The following is a 21,510-nucleotide window of genomic DNA, read 5'->3' as shown; positions in this document are numbered from 1 at the left end:
ATGTCGTAGGGCAAATTCATACCGGTGTACTTTCTGTACTGCTTATACCATCCACCCCTAGTCAGAACCAATACTAAAAACAAAGAGGAGCACAGCTTGTCTACTCTACTTCCCTTCTCTCTGGGTTTTTGTTTGAAAAACTGGAATCATGAGATTGTATAGAAACTGTTCAGATGATATGGGGTAGATGTTCGAGAAGTGGATCTGAAAGTTGCATTTGAATTCTGTTGAACTGTGTAAAAAAAAAAAAAAGTCATGTAACCACAGACACGGATGCCTGCTAAAAATTATTTAATTTTTTTTGGTATGTTATATTTATGTAATTTCTCTGTATGGCTTTTGTTTTGGTTTAGTTTAAATAAATTCTACTTTACTTTTAGAGAATATTATAATCTGTGTTTGCTAGTAAAGTTATTGCTGTACAGTGTACTTTGAGTCATCTTAATGTGTTCTGTGTTTCAGGCCATTGGAGGATTCAAACCTCTCTGCACCATGTGCTCTGTGGCCTGTGGATCTGAAGTTAACACATGTAGATTGCAACCCAGAAAATGCACTTGTGCATTTCCAGGGTCAGTATCTGACTGTGTGTGAGCTGGACTACAACATATTGCAAGCAGAAATACAAAATGCACAGAAGACAAAAGTGTCGGTGGAAGTAGGTGAATTCTGTTTGGTTGAAGACATCCTCTCTGGTTATTGGTTCAGAGGAAGAGTTCAGAACAGACACAGTGATCTGTTTGATGTGTTCCTCGTGGACCACGGCAATATATTGACTGTTGATGCCAGCCATGTGGCGTCCGCCTCTGATGAGTTGTTTATACTTCCTCCTAAAATTGTGTGTGGCTTTTTTGCCAGTCTGCTGCCGCTATACAAACATTGGGATTCTCTGGGAGGAAAGTATTTTTCGTCTTTGATAGGGAGTGAAATCAAAGGGTATATCCAAGGCTTTCTGCCACACAAAGTCCTGATACTGGAAGCACCTGATATCAACAAAGATATTTTAAAACTGAGCCTAGGAAAACATGTAGATAGGGACACATTCCTTCTGCTTGTGGAAATGTTGACAGAGGTACCACTCAAACAAAGCAGTGAGCCTGTTCCGGATCTGTTAATTGAAAAGCCGGTTGGACAGGAGTTCTCCTTCAAGTCGTCAAGCTTAAGAGGCTTTGACAATGTGCTGTTGTTTTGTGGCCCCAAGATTTCAGTTGGAAAAAAAGAAAGGGTAAAAGTAACTGCGGCAGTAAACCCAGGTACATTTTACTGTCAGTTAACAAGCATGGGGAAGGATCTAAAAGAGATGTCAGACAAACTGTCACTTGCTTGCGAGTCTAAGGACAAAGATCTTACTGAGAAGACCATTGGAAATTTGGGGTTGCTCTGTTCAGTGAAAGGAAAAGATGAGAGGTGGCACAGAGGATTTGTGCAATTCCTCCCTTTAAACTCTCAAGTAAGAGTCTTGTTTGTTGATTATGGGTTTTCTGAATCTGTAAAAATTGAAAATATCCTTCAGCTTCCTTCTGATTTGCTTTCAGTACCAATCATGGCTTTCCCATGTGCATTGTCATGTCTAAATGAGGAAGATGACACTGTTGTGAAATCACAACTTAATTACTTAAAGAAGGGACTACTGGGTGACGTTGTGGATATCCAGATAGATTCTTTTAACGCAGAGCAGAATCTGTATTCTGTTACATTGCATAGTGCTGAACATGATGCTAATGCAGTATTACATGAAATGGACCCCATCAATAAACCAAAAACGAATGCTCATTGTGAACTGGAAGAACATGCTCCTCAAGATAACCTTCCTTTGCAATACATAACTGAGCCAACAAAGGCACATGTATCGGAGAATTCAGTGTTTCTGAAGGAAATGAAGGAAGGCTCCATCTTTGAGGGTTATGTGGAACATGTACTGAATCCGACCAATTTCTGGCTGAGAACCCAGGAACGCAATCAAAACTTTGAAGACATGATGAGTAAAATGACAGAATACTTCAGTGAGTTACGGCTGGATGAAGGAGTTCTTGTGAACCCAATACCTGGTGTGGCCTGTTGTGCGATGTATGAAAAAGACATGCACTACTACAGAGCTGTGGTGACCGACACACTTGAAAATGGAGCGGAAGTGTTCTTCGCAGATTTTGGGAATACCGAAAAAGTTCCATACATGCTGATCAAAACGCTGCCCCCAAAGTTTGCGGTTGAACCAGATTTTGCTCTGAATTGCTCCCTTGCTCATGTGGTTCCTGTGGATGATGTATGGACAGTTTCTGCAACGGATTACTTCAGGCAAGCAGTGTCGGATAGGCCTCTCCTTGTGCATGTTGTCCACAAGAGGAAAGACAGGTATGTGGTGGATTTATACGAAAAGGGAAATCAAGGCAGAAGTATTGCCATGCTCATGGCGACAGCGAAAATGGCTGAGTACTGGAAACACACACGTACCAGGCCTGTTACTCTGCTTGACAGACAGAACAGGGCCAAACAATCTATGCAGGTGGTTCATAAAAGACAACCCAAAACAGGGCATGGATATAACTTGGATGTAGTCTCAAAAAATCATCAGAAAGAAATTCCAGGACAATTTGCTGAATTTCATGCACAACAGCCAGTGAGAAAAGTAATCACAACACATTCACCAAAACAGAGGACCTCTGCAGAAGCTGCCTCCTTCAAAGTACTGACCTTCAGAGCTGGAAGTGAACTGGCTGTCAGGTGTTCCTACATCAGGTCCCCTTCAGATTTTTGGTGCCAGCTCAGGAGCAACTTGAGTAAATTGGACGAACTGATGGAAAAAATACAACAGGATTACCAAACACATGCAGATCCATGGCGGCCGAATGAACTGCGCTGTATTGTAAAGTGTCAAGATGATGGTAAATGGTACAGGGGCTGTGTCCTTAATGCTCAGGATGGCGAGGTTTACGTGATCTGTGTAGACACTGGCAGGATTGTGAAGGAGAAATCACACAACCTTAGAGCTATGAAGGCAGAGTACCTTGAACCTGAGGGTCAAGCATTCAGATGCAGTCTCTACAACTTAATTGAACCAGCAGGTAGTAGCCCTGGTGTGTGGAGTACAGATGCAAGCAATTTACTGAAGGAATTTGTGAAGGACAAATTGAAGAATTTGAAGTGCACTATATATTCACAGCTCTTGGAGAGGAATAAAGGCCTGTCCAATGTTGTTGACCTCCACACACCTCTTCAGAGTGCAACAAATCTGCTTGTGGAGAAGGGTTTTGCAAGACAGCTGGAATCAGAACAGTTTTTACCATCAGTTTATCCCTATTCCTTTCACTACTCTTTGTTCCATCTGAGCAATGGTAGTAAAGAGACAGTATTTGTCACTCATGTATGCAGCCCATGGGAATTGTATTTCCAGTTGGACAAAAATGAGGAAATTCTAGATCGGATAGAGAAGTCTGTAAAAATTTGCAGTGAAATGCATGTATCAGATGTTGGTCAAGTTAGACTTTGTTTGGCAAAATATTTTGTAGATGGCAAGTGGTACAGGGGTCTTGCCTACCCTGTTCAGTCAGCTCTCCATCTGAACGTTTTCTTTGTGGATTATGGAAATATGCAAGTTGTGGAAAAAAGCAATGTTCTCCCCATTCCTAAACATGCCACAGACCTCTTGTTGGTGCCAATGCTGGCCTTGAGATGCAGACTTTCAGATGTACCACAAGGGGAAATACTTGCTGAGGTGAATATCTGGCTAGAGAAAGCCATTCTAAATAAAATGTTGCAAGCTACAATTGTTGGAAAAGACGAGGAAGGTACCATCATCTGTGACCTGTTTGATGGAAGTCTTCATGTAAATGAGAAAGTGAAAGAACTCATAGCAATGCAAGGACCTAAAGAAAAGACTCAGGCAAGTGGACTAATGGTGGAACGTATTGGGAAAGTAAGTTGTGTAAGGTCGCCAAACATTGCAAGTAAAGTTAAAGCCAGCAATGGTTTGAAGGCAAAGGGCACAACAGAAATGAACAGAAACTCATTTAAGGCCCAGAATGCACCAGATAAGAAAATAAAAGCTTTAAAATCAGTGAACACAAAGTCCTTCAAATCCCCAGATTTGCTGAAGAAACCAGGAAACGAAAGCACGCAGTCGAAATCCAAAGAAAGACACAAGAAGCAAAAAAGTGGAATTGCGTACAGACTTTTGAAACCACTAATAGCTAGCAGTTCGTTGGCAAATCTTTCCAGTCTCCCCGAGACTAAGATAAAGCCTGGCTTTAGAGGTGTTGGATTCGTTTCTCATGTGAACTCTGTCACTAGTTTCTATATTCAAATGGAGGAAGATGAACAAGCCATTCTAAAAATGCGTGAAGAGCTCAATAACACGCTATCTAAAGAAAACCTGGAAAACATAACTGGACAGGTTAATACTGGTGCTGTTGTTGCAGGCAAATATGACGAGGATGGAGCTTTCTACCGTGCAGCTGTGATGGACCATCTCAGTGAAAGCCTAATGAAAGTTGAGTTTATTGACTATGGAAACGAGGCAACTGTAGACAAGAAAAATGCTCGGATACTTACAAGAACTTTTTTGACACAGCCAAGACTAAGCATACCTTGTTCACTAGAAAACTCTGACATATTTGTGCCTGATACTTTTGCAGGAGCAGTAGCTGGAAAATCTCTTGCAGTTGAGTTTATCAAACAGTGTGGGCCACAGTGGATAGTGAGGGTTGAGATCTGTGAAGTCAGCCTGCCATCAGATACAGCTTTGTCACAATATAAGTGTAGTGAGAGTGCAAAAGATGAAGAGAGCCCTCGTGTACTTGAAATTGGAAAAGAGCCTTCAGATGAGGACAGAACGAGCGAGGAAATACAAAGACAGAATTGTTGCTCAGATGATCTGGGAGTGAAGCGATCAGAAATGGCAAGTAATGCAACAAAGAAAAATGAGACAAACACTCCAGTCCGGTTTGAGAAGAGAATACATGTTAGTCAAGAGACCTTGCAAACATCCTCAAAACCAGCACGGAATGAAGAGGTATGTGAACATACTGTGACAACACAGAAGAAGAGCAGCTGCCTTAAGGAGTCAAAGAAACATGCTACTTGTGAAAAGCATCACAACAAAAACAAATGCCAGCATACACACAAACAGCAAAAGTCCACTATGGTGTCTTTGGGACTGCCTGATTTGCCTGGCACTGGAATAAACTCGTGCTCCAGAGTTAATCGACCTATTGCACATATGAGGGCTGTTTCTACTGTATCTAATAACACCGGTGAAACAAACAATACACAAATTCCCCATCAAAATATTACAACTGGGCAGATTGAGGATGGTACTCTTCTGTCTGTTTTAGGGAATGGAGATCTTTATGTCAGACTTAAAAGAAATTCTGGACAGCTTGCTTTGCTTCATGCTCTTATTGCAGAAAATGTATTGAAAGGTAACATGCCAACGGGAGATATTAAGGAAGGACGAGATATCTTGGCGAAGTCGAACAGAAATGGCCAGTGGTACAGAGCAGTGGTGAAACATGCATTGATTGACAAAGGGCAGTGTTCAGTACTCCTTTTGGATCATGGCAGCACAGAGGAGGTTTCTGCTGAGTGTGTCAAAGAGCTCTGCAGTGAGCTCAAACAGATCCCCATCCAGGCTGTTTTGTGTAAGTGGAATGGCCAAGATAACCCCAGTGAAGATACTTGTGAGATGTTAAAGGATACATTGAAGACTTTGATGGACCACGAACTTAAACTCATATTCCTGTCATGTTCTGAAACTCCCCCAATCTGGACGGTGGAAGTAATGGTAAATGGAACATTACTCATCCAGCAGTTTAAAGAAGCAATTTGTCTTCAAAGTGCAGTGAAGGATATACCATCTAAGCCCTTCACTAGTCTTACAGAAGGCTCCTGTGGACATGACAGCAGTTGTGCGCCTAGACTCTCTCTGGCTCCGGTGCAAATGGATTTTGGGTACTCGGGCTTTGCAGCAGCGGTTACTACACCATGTGAATTTTCTGTTGTGCTTGAAGATATGCTTCTTGTCATGAGCAATGTCTCCACAGTCCTTGAGAATCTTCCTGATGATTTGGCTTCATTACCTGAAGCAGCTTTCATTCCTGGGGCATGTGGCATGGTGAAGTCTGAAACAAAGAAGAAATGGTGTAGAGCTGAGATCATACATGTTGACAGCTTGTCTGTGGTGATCGACCTTGTAGATTATGGTCATTGTGCGCATATACCTTATGCATGTCGCGGTAACCTGACAAGACTTCCCGAGGAGCTTGCAAGATTGCCAAAGGTTGCATATCCTTGCACTCTTAGAGGAATCAGACCTGCCAGAGGGGAGCAGTGGGCTGACGATGCCATTGTGTTCTTTCAGGAATGCATCTGTCAAAGGAACCTTCTTATCTACTTCAGACAGTATGTTTCTGAAGCTCGGTGGGAGGTGGACATTGTGGCAGGGGGTGTAAACGTCGCCAAGGAGTTAGTCGATGCTGGATACGGCACTTACATTGACAACATTCTTGGGCTCAGATTGCAACAAGAATCAAGCTCTGTCAGAGCTTCTGGACAGGAATTAAACCTGAGTTTTGTCAGCAGCGCCTTCAAAATTAGATCACAATCCAAACCTGCTGAGATGGAGGATGCATTGAAACCATTACAATTAGGAAAAAATTTAGATAGACAGGAACATGCAAAAAAGGTAGCTCAAAGCCTCGCAGTTGATGCCAAGTGTCAGGAGTTTGTTAGTAGGACTGTTCCCGATTCAGGGGAGGAAAGGGAAGAAGCCTCTACTTGCGAGCAGTGGAGCACTGAAGGAACCATAAAGAAAAAACCCAGTGAAGATGCAGTTCCAGGAGCAGGAAAATGTACGTGCTTTATTTCCTCTGTAGTTTTTACAACTTTTATAATGTAAAGCATCCAATTACAGATCTTGTGATTTAAATTCAGTCTAAAATGGAATCACATATAGATTACATATATGGTCTTAAATTTTCTGTCACTGAGAGAAGGAAACTGCCTCCTGTCCATAGGTCCATTTTAATAGATTGAAGGGCACTTTTGCCTGTTTGCAGTAACTTGCAATCCTGAATTAGAAGAGGCAGTATGTGGTCAAAATGAAACCTAGAGGAAATGTTTAACTGAACAACCCAAGCACACACCACAAATAGTTTTGATTGCTCAAGGGTAGACATACAAATGTATCATACACTGTTTCTCGTGATTTCAAGGCAAACCAATGATGAGAAAGACTATATGATTTCTTCTGATGGGAAATTATTTTTATTTTAACTTGTGTGTATTTTTTCTCAGGTGTTCAGATGTGAGTTGCTTTCATTCAGGTGAGTGCTGTGAGATTGTACATGTGGAGAAATAAGTAAAGTAAAGAATCTAGATGTACTGGCCCATGTACTAATATATACAATAAACTGCCAATAACTCAAAATGTTCAAATGTATTTGAAAATTGCTCAAATTACCATACTTGACTATTGAGAATGAGGGCAAAATATTACATGTCACAACATTAGAGAGATGTGTTCAGAAGGAACTGAATAAAAACATCCTGTTATTTAGTGGAAACACATTAATGTGTTTAGCAATTTAGCAATTTTTGTATTTAGGATAGAATAGGTTGGTTAGTTTATCCAAAGTGTTCTAATTCATTTGACCTGGCTCAAAGTGGTGTAGGTCAGTATACATTACTGTACGATAAAATCCTGTTTGATTGGCTGTTCAGAATGTGTTGTTAAAATACACACTATTGCTGAATTGAGTTTGTCATGCTCTTCCCTCTTAACTGGAGCAAGGTTTCACACAGTACAGACTGGAAATTATTGTAAACTCAGCATCAGTGTTTTTGTTGGATTGATTTTTTTTTAAAAAATCAGTCAAGGTGCAGTGGGCGTGTTGACAACATCATCACAACAACAGGAAATGGAAGATGAATCCAGAGATTGACAATCCATCTCCATTTTTACTCAACCTTGTAACCAAGAACCGTACATTCAATAGCCATGCGATTCAAAGTTTTGATAACGAAAAGTCGTATCCCTCTTAACATAATGTAGATTTTGAACTGAAAGATAGCAAGATACTGCTTATGAACATATTCAAATCAATGAATGAAAAACTTTTTGTTTAGTTAAATAATACCAGTCTGTTGAAATGAAAAATGTTGGTTTTTGACTACAATGAGTATTTCTTTTTCTTTAGATGGTAGTTTGCAAGTATAGTTTGTCACGTGCGTTGTTTGGCTATGGATTATACACTTTACACTCTATGACTGTCAAGTTATCATTGATAAAGACCATGAAGGTGGTGAATGGTTGTATACTGCTTATTAGCAACATTTTTGTTCAGATAATGGTTTAAATATCCTATTGTAGATGAAAATGTACATATCTGTGGTATTGCTCCAAGAGAAATGAAGCCACTGTAAATTTGAAAAGCATGCTATACCATTGTTGGCAGTAAAATGTATTTCTGAATAGAAAATTGTATACAGTTCTTTTGGTTTGTATTGTCAAAAAAAAGGCTATCTTTAAAGTTGGCTGTAGTGATGGAATGTGGTAAAAATACATATGGTGGCATTTGGTCTCTGTTGAGGTTTGTTTTTGAACATAAAAGGTTAATTTTCAACCTTAATAAATGCTGTTATTAAACTTTTTGTGCCGATGTATAATAGTAGACATGATTTCCTTTCTAAGGAGTGTAGACCCAGGTGGCCTCTCTAGGCATCTCTAGGGCTTTATGGCTGTTCTGAACTTTGTGTGACCCCCCTGAAATAAGGGTAAAGAAGACATCTGTCACAAGCTGGATTACGGCAATGATTAAATTTGTGTTGGGTCCTGTGTTGAGAGTAAAATGCTTGTACAGTGTAAACAAATATGAGTGGGTGTAAGAGTTAATGCAAAAATGGGTATGCATTATTAACAAGCTATCAGCATTTCTGTTTAAAGCCATCTGAGTCTTGCTAGGTTGCTGTCTGTTTTGCTTAATAGTCATTTTGATGTGAGCTAGCTAGGCATCTTCAGCAATGCCTCAGAGTTCTGTTTGTTATTAGCTGCTGTGTAGCCTGGTCGTTCTAGTATTACAGCATTCCCAGCATTTTACCTGCATTAATTTCATTCTGATTTAATGAGACACTTTATATTGAGATTCCTTTGTAACGTCTGTCTCATAAAGATTCCAGTGTCATATCACACATTGCTCTAGTGAACTAGGAACAAAAGGGAACATTACAGTTAATGTCTGTATTTGCCCAACCCAGCGGCTTTAAGTGGAGTGCAGAAGGCTAAATGATGTTACTGGCATAGTCTTTTCAGGTGTAATGTATTAACATATCAGCAGAGCAATCTTCTTCCTCACAAATTTCAGTGAAAAAGAGCAGTAAAAGTTGGAATACGTAGAAACATTAAAGTAGACATTAAAATTGGGAGAAAAAAAAACTGGAGAAAATAAGATATATTGTTTTAATGTATGAAATGACTGTTCTGGTAAAGGAAAGGCTGTAAAAGTACTTGGTTTAATCTTTTTACTTGGTTTCTTTTATTTGTCACATTTAAAGTGGATGATTTCACAATCAAAAATGAGACTTGGCACCACCCATTTAAGGGTTCATTATCAATGCTGTCATTGACTCACTGACAGTACAAGATGGCGTTGCTCGTAGGGGAATCGGGAAGTTTCACTTTGTTCACTGCTGTCATCCCACAAAAGAACTTTTCTATGCGTTTTCAAACTGCAAAAGTGAGACGGGTGTTAATATACAAGGTTGCAAAAAGAAGCCGTAGAGGGAGCCGTGCATCAATTTGACAAAATGTTGCGAAAGGAAAAGGTTTGTCAGAAGTGGGATTCGAACCCACGCCTCCAGGGGAGACTGCGACCTGAACGCAGCGCCTTAGACCGCTCGGCCATCCTGACACTGTGACGATATTGAAATATTTGTTTAATACCTAACTAAGTTATCATCTACGTATTTAAACAATACAAAATATATGTGTTCAAAATGTAGCTACGCTTAAGGAAACCTCCGTAGAAAGGATTTGGGAAAGAGGCGCCTCTTTCTGGTGCTTTCAACATCAACGTACCGTTTACCCAAGCACTGTGACAACCAACTGAGTGAATTTTGTGTGAGACGGCGCGATCTCAAAGCGCTAATCCATCTTAAGTCGTAAAGGTGACTTCAGATTTAGCTGCATTGTTTGAATTTAGCTATGCATTTGGTGTAGACCTGTGTAAGTTGTATTTAGGCTTTGTGCATTAATGTTACCTAAGGCTGTGTTCACACGTAGCGTCTTTTTGAAGCTGTCTTTAGTTTCTTAGTAGTTCTTCTTCATAGTTTCTTAATCAGAGTATTGTTTTAATCGGGTTAATATCGGAAATTTGTTGTCCATGTAAATGTAGTGAGTGTCTGTTTTACATAATAATCTGTGTTTTCAAAAACGTCCTGAGCGTTTTTTAACGCCGTCGCCGGCGTCTTTTTTCTGCAGCTCAGGGCGTTTTTTTTTCAATTGAAAAAGTTCAACTTCTCAGAAAAAACGCCCTACGTTAAGCGTTTTTTTGACAGCTGACCAATCACAAGCGGAGATGGAGAAGAACATAAGAACATGTGATGACGAGAACAGGCCATTCGGCCCAACTAAGCTCCCCATTTCTTAATTAAAGAGTATCCAAAACTGCATCAAGTCTAGACTTGAACACAGCAAGGGTCTCTGCCTCAACTACATGACCAGGCAACCTATTCCATGTATTGATAACTCTTTGTGTAAAATAATATTTCCTTATATCAGCGCGGAACTTACTCTTAACTAGTTTCCATCTGTGTCCTCTTGTCTTACAGACTGAACTCACCCTAAAAATCTATTATAGTTAACATTATTGATTCCCTTTATAAATTTAAATACCTCAATTAAATCACCCCTAAGCCCCCTCTCGCTTAGTATAAATAGGTTAAGTAACTAGCGGTGGAGAAGTTAATTGTGCTAGTTTCTGAGCACAGTGAGCTGCACAACATGACAGTGAAACGGTATCATAACATTCATCATAAAGATGCCGTTTGGAGTCAAATAGGACGGATCATAGGAGTTTCTGGAAAGTGTTTGTGTTTACTGCTTGTTGTTAGCAAAACTAGCCTGTTACCTAACATTAGCTCTGCAACAATGTATAGCCAGCTAGATCGCTAACAACATGCTACTGTACGTGCTACTGTTGTTATGGCAACAAAAGACACTCTCAACTGCTTTTTGGAAAAAACGCTGGCGGCCTTTTTTCCACCTGAAAAAAATGCTCTGGCCAGCGTTTTTAATCAAAAAAGACGATACGTGTGAACACAGCCTAAGATGGTCAACATTAGCCAAATTGTTGCCTAGCTACAATAACTATAACAATATAGTTCATTCATTGTGCATTTATTAGCTATGAGGAAAGTTTCGATAATTATACTGAGTTAATTTAGCTAAGGGAGCAGCTGACACGTAAAAGAGGCGCACCAAATTTAAATGTAAGTGCGTTGGCCGATTAAGCCCATGCTGTGATAAATCGGATTGCGAAAGTCACAAGAAATGACCATATGTGTTGTTTAGCAATACAGATCTACATAATTATCTTAGCATCCCACGAGCTCCTCCCATATATGGAGTCCATGTTAACGCTACGCCACAGACACCAGCACTTGCGAGTCGTGCATCTTTTTCCGGTTTCGTTCTCAGGCGCATTCTTCCGCATAAAGCCGAAAATAATTGAAGTTAATCGCAAAATTGTGATCTGTCCGTGTCCTGAAAAGTCCTCCACCGAGTGCTTTTCAGTGATCAGTTCCCAGTTTCGCGCTGCTTTGCTTACGGTATGTTCATCTGATACATTTGATGAGTATTGTATATTATAAAATGTTGTGTTTTGAGAACTGAAGACTGAATGGCACAATAAAGAACTTGATCTAAAAATTTTACTTAGAACTTTCGTTCTGGGTCCGTGTTAGACTGTCACCCTCCTATTGATGTTGAGCTGGAAAACATACCTGTTTGTCAGCTGGAAAGAACCGGTGTTTGCTAGAGAGTGCTAGATATGAAATGTGCCACATCCAGACAGACGACCAGAAATCAAACTGAACTTTGGTTCTTGCTTCTCCATGTCGTAAACTAACCAAGAAACTAGAAACTAAGACCGAATTATCATTCCGAATGATAGCTACTTTGTAACTGTAACGTCATTCATTTTGCTGCCGGCCAAACTCAGTTGCGAGCCGCAGTATACCGTTTCACCGTTATTTGCGCTCTCCAGGGCTCCTGCAACATATTTGCTGTCGCACGTCCTCGGATGCACTAGGAAATGGCAGTTCCTCCTAATTTCTCCTGGGTTGAATCGAAGAAAGTGGCCGGACTGGCGTTGCCCAGTGAAGCTTCCCATTATCAGTACTTGCTGGACAATGGCATCCAACACCTAGTGTGTCTATGCGAGACAAAGCCGCCACGCTATGACTCCTGCCCGGGACTCACGCTACACCACATAGCGATAAAAGACTTCTGTCCACCCTCTTTGGACCAAATCAAAAGGTTCCTGGCGATCGTTGAAGAGGCCAACTCCAAAGGGGAAGTGAGTATATTGGTATCATCAATGCGGAAAAACAGTAATGTAAAAAACGTATTTTCGGCAAGTTAGCAGATCCCTCACCGAGAGCCATATAGCCGTGCGCAGTTATTGTAATGGAAACAAAAGTTGGTAACATGTTCGAACATAAATGAAATAGGATTGTTCTCACAGTGGGCCTGCAAGCCACAATGTCCGGGCGTATAGCTATATAAATGAACTTCACCGTGGTCATGTAAATTCTTGTTGCTATTCATTACAGTACAACTGGGGTATACACACATTATGGTACAAATAGCTTTGCCGCTGGTAAATGCAAGTGTAGTAGGCTAAATTATTAAAAATAAAGCAAAAACTAAGGTGTGAGCGTTTTGAACCGACTTTATGCGCTTCAAGACATACGGAGCTGTGCTTGTTGAAGTTAGCCTACTCCAACTATGCCAGTAAGTTGTACTTCGGGTAATATTTGTGGTTCAGCTTATATTTGCCTCTTGGAACTGATGACACAGTACAATTTCACGCGAGATCGGCATCGGTAGGTTGGGGAGGCTATATCTACCTTATAATAAATAATTATCATCACACCTTCGGACGCTGAAAGTCAAGTTCCGCTCTGTTACAGTTTGTCTGTTGTTTTGCTGTAAACACCTGCTTTTTCAGGGCGAAAATACTCGAGGCTATAATAGCCCCGAATGATCGGACCTAACGACGCCACTGGTTAGGTGTATTGGTAAACTGGAAAGATTCTTCTAATAATCATAGGCAGGTCATTTTTGGACACGTTCACATCACGATCAATCACGTTTTACAAGCTCTGAAACCGAACAGTGTACGGTAGAGACAAATGTTGGCTTTAAGAACTTCTCACACCACATGCGCCCATTTCAGGGGGTCGCAGTTCACTGCCACTACGGCCACGGAAGGACGGGGACCATGCTGGCCTGCTACCTGGTGAAGGAGAGGAAACTCTCCGGGGATCAAGCCATCAAAGAAATCCGAAGACTGCGCAGCGGTTCCATTGAAACGCGGCAACAGGAGGAAGCGGTGATGCAGTTTCATCAAAGGTTTAGCAACAATTTTTCGACTTTGTAAGACTTCTCAGCTGTATGAGCTGAGAAGCTTTTAATTAAATGGTCAATGATCAGATGTATTTACATCTTTTTTATGTCTCACCTTAGTTTTTACAAGAAACCATTAAAATGCTGCCAATTCGGGACTTCACGTTTGCTTTCACTAAATTACTGAATCCATCAGAACGCCGAACAAGATTTTACACGTTGAAGGTGAAAGGAAACAACAGATGGACTCAGTGTTAAAGATTTTATTTAAAAACAGGTTGCAAGTGAAATACAGTGGAAATGGGCTACAGCAGTATCAGTGCCCTCCAGCAGGAACACACCAGTTTAAAAAAAAAAAGCGCTGGAGAGAAAATATAAGAAACCCTGGCATTTATATAAATCCTGACACACTCTCCTAACTCCTTTCACATTTGGAATATGAATTAGCAGAAATCTGCCATGTCACGCAGCATACAGAAAAGTGTGGCAGCATGGCAGAGTGTGGGCATGCCATCCTGTTCCCCTTCCAGTTGGTGCCTGCTTTGCTTACAGGAGGCTTACCAACACTGCCGCTGTACGGCACTCAACCATTCACACAAAACTGGGGGGGGGTCACAGCCAATGAGTTCTCCCACACGTTTTCTTATTAATGATTGTCCAGTTCAAAACTAATACTAAAATATATATTCATTTTACACTTTCCATTCTGAAAAGATCTGAGAACATACATTTGTTTAATTCCATTAATGAGCAGTCGTGTCGTTTTTACTTTTTTTTTTAATGGCAGTGAATGTTGCTCCACTCCACACAAAAAGTGGAGCATTAAGTGGTCCATACAGTGTCAGAGCTCCCCTTTACTTAAACAGAGGGTGAAGAGTGTTCCACCATTAGTCCTATGGACAATGAACAGAGGCCCGTCTCTCTTAGACTTCCGTTTCCCATATACTGAGCTGTTGAAAAACTGCAGTTCTAGTCACTCACCAGCTTGACCACTGGTACTCTGTAAAGTATGTACACCAATGCACCCCACACTTACATTGTGCATTCCAATGCCAGTGCGGAACATCCTCATGCAGCAATAATAACAACGCTATTTACTGGAACCATAGTATCACTTTTCAATCAAACTGGAATTCAAACCAATCTCAACCTGTCACAGAACAAAAAATAAATAAGATTTGACAGGAGTGAATCTAGTTAAGTCACAACAGGTTTAGTGTAAAATTTGAAGTTTGAGGTGGACAGGACATAATAGTGTGTGCTAAATACTCATTCGCTATTAAGCATTTCTGCTTAAAGTGACTAACTGACATCTAAGTAAAATACAGCACTTTAAATATTTCTATACAAATTGTACAGACAATTCCAGCATTTTTGTAAAATCTGTATTTATTTATGATTTACAAAAGCCTAACATGAAACAACCATTAAAATGAATGAAATAAATCTGTCTGTTACTTAAAATGGAAAACAGATGGAGGAGAATACATCTGTCATGTTAACATTGTCAGAGCGGGAAAAAAAGGAGAATATTGACAGAGTTACCTTAAGCATAATTCAAATTTACATAGTAAAGTCTGGTCCTGGTTCTGCTGAAAACTATTTACACAGAATATTGAGTTTCAAAGTCTCATTTTCTGAATGGAAATATTACAGTTTAAGACTGAAATCTATGCTGATGTACAGCAAGTCTGGGGAAAAACTGAACTTCCAAACACTGTAATCAAGGGATTCGACTACCGTAAAAACTGACTTTTGTTCACAATCTTAGTTGTTCGTTAAAATCATAAAAAAATAATAAAGACAGCAACCGGTATGTTTTCAAATGCAATATTCATATCATTTTCCAACGCAAGTTCACACTTGTTTGCGGGAAAAAACAAACCCAGTGTAACAAAACCAAATAAGGTTCAAATAAATATCTGCTGTGCAATTTTTTTTTTACACATCTGAATGTGATTGGAATTAGTGTTCTATTCCTGTCATCACCCCCCACTCACCTCATCTGGGCAATGGACTGTATGATTAACTGCTCAATTTCCACACAACTCAGCAAAATGTCTAATATTCTCAACCAACAAAAGAAAAATAAAATTAAAGGGGGAAATGGATAACATTCTACATTAAAAATAAAACCTTTTTGCCAATGAAGATAAAAAAAATCACTGACAGAACAAAAAAAAGAATAAAAATTGCTCTTCTCTATGTCTTAACATGAAAGGTATATCCGAAATTTCAGAATGTATAACAGCCCAGTTTGGACGTTGTGTGAACTCCACATCACAATAGGTGAGATTGCCGGGACAATAAGAGATATTTACAGTGTACGCGAACAAACAGGTGGAACAGAGATGGGAACCAGCTTCCCGGTTCCTTCAAATCTAATAAGTGGAGGTGAAATTTCGGATCCGTTGAGCGTGATGTGGGAGCTGTAGTGAGGAATCCTGAAGAGAGGGAACTATGCGATAACATAAAACAGGAAACCCTTCCACACCGCACATGGTGGAGAGAGGCTAACTCAAAGAGCCGTCAGCTGAGTCTGGTCATTTATTTTGACGAGAGAAATTAAAAGTGTGGAAAGGCGTACTGCAGCCAGAGCATAAAATATCATAAAATATTCCACATTACTGTAAGCTATTAAAAATAATTAAAACAAACAAAAAAAAAAGCCTTTCAATCTTAACCCAAAAACCATTTTACAAACAAAAATATATCCCCCTTCATGTGATTTCAAATTCTCAATCTCATATAATTAAAACATTTTTACAGTGCTTTATTATAATATATCTTTGATAGTTCAGAGGGAAGGTAAGCAATATCGTCTCTCCTATTGCAGCGGCATATCTAAATCAAAACTAATGGTCCAGTTATTCATTAAAAACAAAAAAGTGAAGATCACTGGGAACTGAAAACTGGCTGTCGCTTCTCCGTGCCCGGTCGGGGCTCACTTCCAACCCCCTAAGGCTCCAGTCTACTGTTTAGTGTTGAGTTCGTTCTCCAGTTCCATGAGTTTTCGCGAGGCCTTGACCTTATTGGACACCTCCTTCCCCTGGGAGAAGAGCCGCTGCCGTTCTTTGAAGGTTAAACTCTCTGGGGCCCCTGTGCCTCCCGAGTTATCCTGTTCTTGACCACTAAAATAGTAAGAGACGGCTGATTAAAGTGCGGAAAATACTGTTAACGAGGTCAGTTTCCTCAGGTAATTTCTTTTCACTTTCAGTTTCTTTTGAAGAACTAGGCACTGCAAGCTGCTGGCTGTATGTAGTCAGAGGAAACCACAGTTTGAGGAAACTACACTGTATTTCCTAATTCATTTTCATGTTTACGCAAAGTGACAGCAAGCCTCTTTATCAGCAGAATAGAACACTATGCAGATTTAGCATCTAATATGAAAAGGAGACCTTATTAGTAGGGTTGAGCAGATTGGCACCTGCATTTTCATCTTCCATCCACATGGTGGTGATCAAGATACTTTCAGTCCATAAACTGACCAATCATTCCATTGCTTTCTATTTCAGCAACAGTCAATTCACAGACATGCATCATATTGTTGACTGACAGCTGTCTGCCACGGTTTATTTAGCTGGCGGGCTGTACCTGATGGTGTGTGCAGCACTTACAGCGGCTTCCTGTGTGTGACCACTGCTGACACAGTTAGCATAGTCACATTCAGGACTTAAGAGATCTTCACCATCATAGCTTGATTAGATCCTCAAAGATTTATCAACAGCGCAAACAGGGCTTAACCGGTGCCAACAGAGGCAATTAAATGATTCCGTGGCGCTGCAATGAACACTGCAGCCTTCAAAATATGAACTATCGTAGCCCACTCGCTACACCCCTTTTTTTGGGAGGGGCTGGAGGGCAGAGAGGTCTGTGGCAGTGAGGTTCTAATGACATGCCATGTGGCTCAGCTCACTGTAGGCTCAGTGAGACATGATTTCATTACATTATTGTCATTTAGAAGACACTCTTATCCAGATTGACTTACACAGGTTACAGTTTTTACATGTTATTCATTTATGCAGCTGGGTATTTTCTGAGGCAGCTCTGGGTTAAGCAGTGCCTCAGTGGGGAATCGAACCAGCAACCTTTTGCTTACAAGCCCTGCTCCTTACCACTAAGCTACGCTGCCATCCTGTTTTTGAATGATGCGTGCGGACCATAACTCACCCTTTTGCCCACTTCTCTCGCGGGTCCTTGTAAACTTCATTCGATCCTACAACTCCTGCTGTGTTTCCAGTGTACGTATTAAATCCTGTTTCGGAATCAGAAATGAATGGGGGGAAAAATGCACATTTAACAGTCAGCGTGATTTTTTTATTTTCCTGAGTGGGTTCAAGTGGAAAGATTCATGTCAAATCCCTGACATCATGTGAAAGCTGCTGGGTGCACACCGGCTGGGTCTGGAGTCCAAACTCCACAGTTTCAGATTTGTGGTTTAATTTTAGGCCTGTGCCGAATTTGGGATGGCGATATCCATCCTTTCGACAGCTGGCCATTGCAGTCAGGAGCCTTTTGACCTCTAGCCTTTGGATAGAGTATGCAATGGAAGAGCCCTTAGCCGCACTGATGGAGACCGTCTTTTTGAAGTATACAGTGTCCACCTGTGCTAGGACAGTAAATCCAGCCAGCAAAGAGAAGAAACATCTTTAATGTCACGGCCTTAACTATACCTTTATCCATACCCAGCAGCTTTTTAGTCACATTTGGTCAACTCGAACAGCCATCTTTCACAGACCAAAACAAGCTGTAGAAACTAGATTAGCTCACAGGATTAGCGTTAGGCATTCCAAGGCACATTTGAAGCAGTGTAAAATTACTCTGGGCGTCAAAGGTCGAGGTCAAAGGCCAAAGGTGCATCACAATTCCCAAATTTGGAGTTCAATGTAGTTAGACATTCTGAGACTGTAGAGTACTGCAGCTACTCCTCTCCAAGGGAAGCCCCACCTTGACGAAATTAGGATAGGTTCCGTCTATGGCGGGTTTTGCGATCCAGCACCACTGGAGCCAAAATGGCCTCCACCTTTGAGCCGCAGGAAGCATTTCCCAAGAGCCCCACATGTCCAGGTGTCTGTCAGGGCGCATCCTGCTCAGGGGCCGACCCTCCACAGGTAAACCGGATCAATTAGCTACTGCGTGTTAAGGCACAACTGTAATCTGAAAGGATGTTTTGTTTTTTTTTTGGTTCTCTGTTCTCATTAATGCAGAATGGAAGGGTGGGACGGGGCACAAACACACTGACTTGTGTGACCTGAGATGGAAAGCACTGGCATTAGCATTCCACTGGCACTCGTCGAAGCCCTCCTGGAGCAGGCCAGACTGCGGCTCTGCAAACACACCGATAAGCCAGCACCAAACTGGACAAAGCACCAACAGAAACCGCCGCAAAAAGGCACACCATTGTATAAATGGCCCTTTCATGGTTTTTGTAATTAAATTCTCCAAGCCAAATGTAAGCTTATACTTTTGGCCTCTCAAGCATTGTTTTGAAATTTTCAAGGAAAACTCAGCGAAGGGTTTCTCCATATTTGAGGGCCATGGATAATGTTTTTCTTTTCTTCCGAAATGAGTGCATTAATATGACTTTTTTTTTCCCCTCCAAACGCCATAGATCTGTTGATATCCTGTGAAAACACAGGAGAACTGTAGATGGCAGATGAACTCTGCGCTGAACTTTACAGTGTTCCGCATGAGGAGCGGGCCCCTCCCCTCCGCTTGGCTCGGTGTCGAGACGCTGCCAGTGGAATGCTCTCGCTCCGTGTACTCAGGCGAACAGTGCAGGTGGGCGCGTGGAGAGCGGTTTGGCTCTGAGGGACCAGTGGACAGGTGAGGGATCACGGCACGGACACGGGGACGCACAGGACAGCCACACTCGCGTTCCAAGCAGACAGGGACACACGGACAGGAAAGAACAGTTAAATCCCCAGCGCGGAGTGGAGCCCCCTGGAGCCCGCGACCTGTAACTGCACTCTAATTCCGTCATTACTTTCATCTTCAACTGTTGACGCGAACAGTTTATGCATGGTTAGTTGGGGGGGGGGGGCTTTTTAACTCTTTATGTAGGGGTGTGACATGGTATAATGCTTTCGGTAGGGGATGATGGTTTAAGTCCACTGCAAAATAAATAATAAAATAACCTTAACATGAACAATTTCACAAAAGAAGTCCAAACAGACAAAAGCAAAATCTTAGAAGGCTTAGAAGTCCAAAGCTTCAAGGTGACACTTTACGCATCCATTTAACGCATACATGCTAGCTTTTTCTTATTTAGGAAAAAGGTCATGTTAAGGTCCGTTATCGTTTTTCTGCAGTGCACAGCCCTTCTGTTCCGAGGCGTGACAGGGTGGGCAGGGAGCTCCAGCACCGCTGCGGGGAGAGAGGTGAACACGTGAATCTGAAAGGAGGAGAGAGCAAGGCCAAGCCGAGGCACTGAAAACAGCGATGGATACCAGGCTGATTACAGACTGAGTCTTTCAGCGGAAGGGGGTTGTGGGCGGGCAGGGGGCGGGGGGGGATAGGCTGTGCGTTTTGTTGATGCGGGAGAGCAAGATTAGTGATTTGTCCCTCATTTGGAATGAAGAATGCAACACCAGATCGCAGCAAGCCCAGAATTGAAAGGTACGGGATCGTAATCCAGCACATGATCGGGGAACTTTGTGCAGGTGTTGCATGCAAGGGGAGATACAAGGTGCATCTTCAATTTGAGTCTGCTGGACCGTGTTGCATCACTGGCATTGTTGGACATGGCTGTTTAAAGCGTTTCCCTCTACAGCGGAAAGTTAGCGTGTGCTTTGCGGCACTCGCATCTACATTCACGAACACTGTTATTATTTATTATAAACACAAGTGACTAAATATTTTACAGTTACACGCTAAATAAATGATGACACTAATGCATTTTTTATTATCCCTTTTGTTATCTGTCAGCCCGTCATTGTAAATGAGAACTGGTTCTCGGCTGACCTTGTTAAATAAAGGCTTGATAACAAATAGAACAGAAAAAGCTGTTTGTCACAGCATGGATGTTTCTGTCCCTACAATGCAATTCAAAAACCAAAAACACACTTGAGTATGACTAGAATATAGACATCTTGTGTTTTGACTACATATTAAGATATTCTCTGCCTACACAAATGAGAATATACTGAAATAAATAAATTGCCTATTTGTATTCAATAGAAATTTATGTAAAAGTCACAAATCAATTTCAGCTGAAATTGGTATTATTGTAACAATACTTACACATTGCAGCACAATCTGTAATGTTGCAAAATGCACTGTAAAATGTACTTTCATGCTGTAAACTTTTTCAGACAGGGAGTGCTAAATCTAATACTTAAATTAGTGAGGTACATTTTCTCTCCATTGTTCTTTAACTCTTCTGTCTAGCCTGCTTCTCTACGCATCTACACCTACAGGGGACCTTTAAGCAGCCACGTACAAAGCAAATGCCACATTCGACAGATCTTTTCCCCTTTGCCAAGTGAGTAGGACTGTAAGGAGCGCTGTCTCTGGGGATCTCAAATGATGAGTGACAGGAAGCCAGTGTCTCTTTCCCTCAAGCCGACAGGACCAACCGGCCGCTGAGGCCGAAGCCATCCCCAAAGCAAAACCAGACAAACATGGGCGGGGCGTCAACACCAACAGTACTCTGATTGGATCTGGAGCGCTGAGCGGATGCCGGTTTATCGATTGCTTTTACTCGCTGGGATGATTGGAGGAAGAGGAATCGTTGGAGGAATCAAAATAGGGGGGTGGGTGGGAACAAACGAAAAGAAAATGGAATCTGATCGCTAGAGGAGTCAAATTGGATTTAAAAAAAAAGACAGCACAAAACCAAAACACTAAAAATCATAGGGAAAAAAAAGAACAAAATCACATGCGGATCGGCT

At 41.3% G+C, this 21,510-nt stretch overlaps 3 protein-coding genes and 1 non-coding gene across 10 annotated transcripts in view; 2 read left to right on the top strand and 2 right to left on the bottom strand.

Annotated features, from left to right (window-relative positions):
• tdrd15 (tudor domain containing 15) lies at positions 1-9,906 on the top strand. Its single transcript, XM_036550278.1, has 7 exons — positions 1-5; positions 463-1,107; positions 1,162-2,444; positions 2,682-3,877; positions 4,229-4,671; positions 5,911-6,529; positions 9,850-9,906. The coding sequence occupies exons 1-7, from the start codon at positions 1-3 to the stop codon at positions 9,904-9,906; spliced, it is 4,248 nt and encodes a 1,415-aa protein (XP_036406171.1).
• Positions 9,817-9,899, bottom strand: trnal-cag. Its single transcript has one exon. It is a non-coding gene; the product is annotated as a tRNA-Leu (tRNA).
• Positions 9,907-11,693: 1,787 nt separating the features above from the next.
• LOC118791961 (dual specificity protein phosphatase 23-like) lies at positions 11,694-15,069 on the top strand. Of its 2 annotated transcripts, XM_036549558.1 has the most exons (3): positions 11,694-11,817; positions 12,255-12,566; positions 13,449-15,069. In XM_036549558.1, exons 2-3 carry the CDS (start codon positions 12,303-12,305, stop codon positions 13,650-13,652), a joined length of 468 nt encoding a protein of 155 aa, XP_036405451.1. In that variant the 5' UTR covers positions 11,694-11,817; positions 12,255-12,302; the 3' UTR covers positions 13,653-15,069. The 2 variants fall into 2 exon arrangements, with proteins under 2 accessions (XP_036405451.1, XP_036405450.1); XM_036549557.1 differs by having other exon boundaries at positions 11,694-12,566.
• Positions 15,070-15,778: 709 nt separating this feature from the next.
• afdna (afadin, adherens junction formation factor a) overlaps positions 15,779-21,510 on the bottom strand; it is a 102,721-nt gene continuing 96,989 nt past the window's right edge. For all 6 annotated transcript variants that reach the window (XM_036549551.1, XM_036549553.1, XM_036549555.1 and 3 more), the window contains 2 exons: positions 17,789-17,873; positions 15,779-16,749 (listed from right to left, as the gene is read on the bottom strand). In XM_036549551.1, coding sequence (XP_036405444.1) covers positions 16,590-16,749; positions 17,789-17,873 — 245 coding nt within the window. In that variant the 3' untranslated portion in view covers positions 15,779-16,589. The remainder of the gene's footprint in view (positions 16,750-17,788; positions 17,874-21,510) is intronic.

The sequence above is a fragment of the Megalops cyprinoides genome, chromosome 17 (genome assembly GCF_013368585.1).
Source record: "Megalops cyprinoides isolate fMegCyp1 chromosome 17, fMegCyp1.pri, whole genome shotgun sequence".
NCBI lineage: Eukaryota > Metazoa > Chordata > Actinopteri > Elopiformes > Megalopidae > Megalops > Megalops cyprinoides.
The sequence above is the reverse complement of the archived record's forward strand: the minus strand, read 5'-3'. Positions and strand labels throughout refer to the sequence as shown.

Coding starts and splice junctions, on each gene's coding strand:
- tdrd15 (XM_036550278.1), top strand. Junction 2,445..2,681: donor TGAGTACTGGAAACACACAC/GTACCAGGCCTG, acceptor CCTCCTTCAAAG/TACTGACCTTCAGAGCTGGA. Junction 6,530..9,849: donor TGCAACAAGAATCAAGCTCT/GTCAGAGCTTCT, acceptor CCACGCCTCCAG/GGGAGACTGCGACCTGAACG.
- LOC118791961 (XM_036549558.1), top strand. CDS start 12,303: ATGGCAGTTCCTCCTAATTTCTCCTGGGTTGAATCGAAGAAAGTGGCC. Junction 12,567..13,448: donor AGGCCAACTCCAAAGGGGAA/GTGAGTATATTG, acceptor CGCCCATTTCAG/GGGGTCGCAGTTCACTGCCA.